The 6,090-nt window shown below is 35.6% G+C and overlaps 1 protein-coding gene across 1 annotated transcript in view; it reads left to right on the top strand.

Moving 5' to 3' along the window:
- The window catches only part of UBE2K (ubiquitin conjugating enzyme E2 K), a 94,163-nt gene that overhangs the window by 79,032 nt on the left and 9,041 nt on the right, over positions 1-6,090 (top strand). Inside the window, exon 5 of the mRNA XM_028492561.2 lies at positions 3,949-4,047. Coding sequence (XP_028348362.2) covers positions 3,949-4,047 — 99 coding nt within the window. The remainder of the gene's footprint in view (positions 1-3,948; positions 4,048-6,090) is intronic.

Below are 6,090 nucleotides of genomic sequence, written 5' to 3'. Positions count from 1 at the left end.
GCAAAGATCGAGAAGATGCAAGAAATGTTTAACAAAGACCTAGAAGAATTAAAGAACAAACACCTAGAAGAATTAAAGAACAAACAGAAAAGAACAATACAATAACTGAAATGAAAACTACACTAGAAGGAATCAATAGGAGAATAACAGGCAGAAGAACGGATAAGTGACCTGGCAGACAGAATGGTGGAATTCACTGCTGCAGAACAGAATAAAGAAAAAAGAATGAAAAGAAATGAAGACAGCCTAAGAGACCTCTGGGACAGCATTAAACACAACATCATTCACATTATAGGGGTCCCAGAAGGAGAAGAGAGAGAGAAAGGATCCGAGAAAATATTTGAAGAGATTATAGTCGAAAACTTCCCTAACATGGGAAAGGAAATAGCCACCCAAGTCCAGCAAATGCAGAGAGTCCCAGGCAGGAGAAACCCAAGGAGAAATACACCGAGACACATAGTAATCAAGTTGACAAAAATTAAAGGCAAAGAAAAATTATTAAAAGCTACAAGGAAAAATGGCAGATAACATACAAGGGAACTCCCATAAGGTTGACAGCTGATTTCTCAGCAGAAACTCTACAAGCCAGAAGGGAGTGGCATGATATATTTAAAGTGATGAAAGGGAAGAATCTACAACCCAGGTTACTCTACCCAGCAAGGATCTCATTCAGATTGGACAGAGAAATCAAAAGCTTTACAGACAAACAAAAGCTAAGAGAATTCAGCACCAGTAAACCAGCTCTACAACAAATGCTAAAGGAACTTCTCTAAGTGGGAAACACAAGAGAATAAAAGGACCTACAAAAACAAACCCATAACAATCAACAAACTGGTAATAGGAACATACATATCGATAATTACCTTAAACGTGAATGGATTAAATGCTCCAACCAAAAGACACAGGCTTCCTGAATGGATACAAAACAAGACCCAAATATATGCTGTTCATAAGAGATCCACTTCAGACCTAAGGACACATACAGACTGAAAGTAAGGGGATGGAAAAAGATATTCCATGCAAATGGAAATCAAAAGAAAGCTGGAGTAACAATACTCATATCAGATAAAATAGACTTTAAAGTAAAGAATGTTACAAGAGACAAGGAAGGACACTACATAATGATCAAGGGATCAATCCAAGAAGATTTAACAATTGTAAACATATGCACCCAACATAGGAGCACTTCAATACATAAGGCAACTGCTAACAGCTATAAAAGAGGAAATCAACAGTAACGCAGTGATAGTGGGGGACTTTAACACCTCACACCAATGGACAAATCATCGAAACATAATTAATAAGGAAACAGAATAGAAGCAGATAGATTTAATTGATATTTATATCAGTTAAATGACATAATAGACCAGATAGATTTAATTGATATTTATAGGACATTCCATCCCAAAGCAGCAGATTGTACTTTCTTTGCAAGTGCACACGGAACATTCTCCAGGATAGATCACATCTTACGTCACAAATCAAGCCTCAGTAAATTTAAGAAAATTGAAATCATAACAAGCATCTTTTCTGATGACAATGCTATGAGATTAGAAATCAGTTATGGGGGGAAAAAGTGTAAAAAACACAAACACATGGAGGCTAAACAATATGTTACTAAATAACCAAGAGATCACTGAAGACATCAAAGAGGAAATCAGAAAATACCTAGAGACAAATTACAACGAAAACACAACGATACAAAACCTATGGGATGCAGCAAAAGCAGTTCTGAGAGGGAAGTTTATAGCAGTACAAACCTACCTCAAGAAACAAGAAAAATCTCAAACAATCTAACCTTACATCTAAAGGAACTAGAGAAAGAAGAACAAACAAAACCCAAAGTTAGTAGAAGGAAAGAAATCATAAAGATCAGAGCAGAAATAAATGATATAGAAACAAAGAAAACATTATCAAAGATCAGTGAAACTAAAAGCTGGTTCTTTGAGAAGGTAAACAAAATTGCTAAACCTTTAGCCAGACTCATCAAGAAAAAGAGGGAGAGGACTGAAATCAATAAAATTAGAAATGACAAAGGAGAAGTTAAAACAGACACAGCAGAAATACAAAGCATCCTAAGAGACTACTACAAGCAACTCTTTGCCAATAAAATGGACAACCTGGAAGAAATGGACAAATTCTTAGAAAGGTGTCATCTTCCAAGACTGAACCAGGAAGAAATAGAAAATATGAAGAGAACAATCACAAGTAATGAAACTGTGATTAAATCTTCCAACAAACACAAGTCCAGGACCATGGCTTCACAGGTGAATTTTTGTTTTTTGTTCCACAGACTGCAGGATTGTAGTGCTTCTTGCTTCTGCTGTCTGCCCTCTGGTGGATGAGGCTATCTAAGAGGCTTGTGCAAGTTTCCTGATGGGAGGGACTGGTGGTCGGTGGAGCTGACTGTTCCTCTGGTCGGCAGAGCTCAGTAAAAGTTTAATCAGCTTGACTGCTGATGGGTGGGGTTGGGTTCCTTCCCTGTTGGTGTTTGGCCTGAGGCAACCCAGCACTGGAGCCTACCCGGGCTGTTTGGTGGGGCTATGTGATACACCATATTAACAAATTGAAGAATAAAAACCGTATGATCATCTCAAAAAAAAATCTTCAACATTTAAAATAGTTCACTACTATGCTATTTCACTATTGTATTCAGAAATATTTGTATATTAACTGGTCAAGTAATTTTTTAACAGAAATGCTAAGAGTCCTTTTTGGTTAGGTAGATACCATTTTCTAGATAAATATTTGCTTTATAAACACATTTATAGGCATGAATATTATGTATAGTAAGCAAAAAATTTTCCCTTTTCAGAATGTTATAGAATGATTTTTTTTTTTTCTTTTTTGGTACGCGGGTCTCTCACTGCTGCGGCCCCTCCCGTTGCGGAGCACAGGCCCCGGACGCGCAGGCCCAGTGGCCATGGCTCACGGGCCCAGCCGCTCCGCGGCATGTGGGATCCTCCCGAACCGGGGCACGAACCCGTGTCCGCCGCATCGGCAGGCGGACTCTCAACCACCGCGCCACCAGGGAAGCCCCTATAGAATGATTTTTAAATTTTCTTTCATTTTTTTATTGAAGTATAGGTGCTGTACAATATTATATAAGTTACAGGTGTACAATTTTATGTTAATTACAGGTATACAATATAAGTTACAGGTGTACAATATAGTGATACACAATTTTTAAAGGTTATACTCCATTTATACTTATAAAATAATATATATTTATTATTATTATAAAGTATTGGCTGTATTACCCATGTTGTACAGTATATCCTTGGAGCTTATTTTATACTTAATAATTTCTACCTCTTACACCCCATCCGTATATTGCCCCTCCCTCCTCCTTTCTCCCCACTGCTCACCACTAGTTTGTTCTCTTTGTGAGTCTGCTTTTTTTTGGTTATATTCTCGTTTGTTTTATTTTTTTTAGATTTCACATTTAAGTGCTGTCATATATAGTATTTGTCTTTCTTTATCTGACATATCACTTAGCATAATGCCCTCCAAGTAATTTTATGCTTTCTTGAAAATAAAGGATATTTGCTTGATGGTATTTTGTTTTTAGAATTGCACAGAAAGGAAGCTTCACATGTTACTTTATCACTTTAAGTTTGTGTTAGAGAAATGGATAGAAAGTAAGTTGGTAGATAAAGCTGACCAGAAGAATATGTCAACAATATGGGCAAAATGAAAAAAACTAAGCCAGTTAAGGGCAATTTGAGTTGTCTTAAGAAATAGAAGGACTCATTTGTTGTTAAAAAAAAAAAAAAAAGCATAGGCAGATATATAATTATAAATTTCTAAGACTTAATTATATGATTAAGATAAAAATCTAGATTATTTTTAGCTTCAGTAGTTTCCATGTTGTATTCAGAAAACCTCTATTTTGGTTTGTCATGCAAAGTGTTCTTAACTGGGATATCTTCCTATTTTGAATTTCAGGGCAGCAGCAATGACTCTCCGCACGGTATTATTGTCATTGCAAGCACTACTGGCAGCTGCAGAACCAGATGATCCACAAGATGCAGTAGTAGCAAATCAAAAAAAAAAAAAAAAAGGTTTCTAAATCAGGATAATTCTACTGGGATATTAGTGTAGCCAGCTTTGTATAGTCTATTTCTGTGATAATTTTGTACTTTGGTCCTTTTTTGAGTGGGTTAAGTCAGCTTCAAGGTGATATATCTGGGCGGCTCTTGATGTGCATGTGTCTGTAAATATTCTCTTTACAATTACCCCAATGTAAAATGAAGTTAGAGTAAGTAAGTAATTAAGAAAGATTTCATCTTGTTAATAGTGATAATGAATGGTAGAACAAGAATTAACATTTAAAGATTAAATTTGGAATTTTATGCTTTGATTACTGTCTTAAAAGAATATTGTCCATTCTAAAGATGTTAAAACTTTTGGTTGAAAATAAGTTGTGCACGCTCTTAGGAAATTTAGAAATTTAGTCTAGAAAAATAATTTCTATTTTCCCAGCCCTGTTTCAGAATTAGAAATTTCCATTACACAGGAGTCCCGTGGCGGTCCAGTGGTTAAGACTCCATGTTTCCAGTGCAGGGGGCGCAGGTTTGATCCCTGGTCAGGGAACTAAGATCCCATGTGCCGTGCAGTGTGGCAAAAAAAAAAAAAAAATTTCCGTGTCATATAACTATGTAGTGGTTGAAAAAGTTTTTAAAATTTTATTCTCTTTTCAATGCTAGTTTAGCATTTCACCTAATTTTAAAACGTCATAACCAAAGTTTTCCCTATTTCTGTAGCTTCTCTAAAAGGATAAGTTGATCAATAAAATTTTTTATTCTCATAGCTTTGTTTTTTTAAACACAACTTTTAAAAATGCTTTATTGAGTTGTGATTTATCTTAAACTGCCCACATTAAAAATTCACAATTTTATAAGTTTGGACCTACAGATACGTCCATGAAGCTATCACAAATCAAGGTAGCGAACATAACCAACATATCCAAAAGTTTCCTAGTGAGTGTCCCTTTGTAATTGCTCCTTCCCACCCTTCCTGCTCCCCCATTCCCCAGCAACCACTGATCTGTTGTCACTATATATTAGTTTGCATTTTGTGGAATTTAATATAAATGACAATTTCGATAGCATTTTAGATGAAGAACCATTTGTATTATAGTTTTTCTCTAATAGGTAAAATATAGACATGTTTGTGATACTGGTTTAATTTTATTGGTTTAGAACAGCCTTTCTCAATTCGCTTTAAGCTGTAATGCACTAAAGTAGTATTTCTCAAAAATTAGCTTGCATCAGAATCACTTGGAATATCTGTTAAACCACCCCAGAATTTCTGATTCAGTAGGTCTGGGACAGGGCTAAGAATGTTCATTTCTTAGAAGTTCCCAAGTGATTTTGCTGCTACCGGCTGAAGAAACCACACTGTGTGAGACACATTTCCTTACGACATTTGTTGTTGATAATAAATTAACTTTTTTCCTAAGCATCCAGGATGGTACTATTTATATACCATCCTTGGGGAAATTGAGAAAATACTTAGTAATTTTCTCTGTTCTGTGGTTAAAATGAGGAACCCAGTTGAAAAAGACTGGTTTAGAATTACCTAATTTGTGTGGTGAAAATGGGCATGTTCTTTAGCAATCGTCAACATTTAGCAGAAGCAAGAAGAACTACAATTCTGCAGCCTGTGGAAGGAAAACCACATTCACAAAAAGATACACAAAATGAAAAGGCAGAGGACTTTGTACCAGATGAAGGAAGAAGATAAAACCCTAGAAAAAAAACTAAATGAAGTGGAGATAGACAGTCTTCCAGAAAAAGAATTCAGAATAATGATAGCGAAGATCATCCAGGATCTTGGAAAAGAATTGAGGCAAAGATCGAGAAGATGCAAGAAATGTTTAACAAAGACCTAGAAGAATTAAAGAACAAACACCTAGAAGAATTAAAGAACAAACAGAAAAGAACAATACAATAACTGAAATGAAAACTACACTAGAAGGAATCAATAGGAGAATAACAGGCAGAAGAACAGATAAGTGACCTGGCAGACAGAATGGTGGAATTCACTGCTGCAGAACAGAATAAAGAAAAAAGAATGAAAAGAAAT

This window comes from Physeter macrocephalus, chromosome 7 (assembly GCF_002837175.3).
Source record: "Physeter macrocephalus isolate SW-GA chromosome 7, ASM283717v5, whole genome shotgun sequence".
Taxonomy (NCBI): Eukaryota; Metazoa; Chordata; class Mammalia; order Artiodactyla; family Physeteridae; genus Physeter; species Physeter macrocephalus.
Note: the sequence above shows the minus strand (reverse complement) of the source record. Positions and strands in the feature narration are given on the sequence as shown.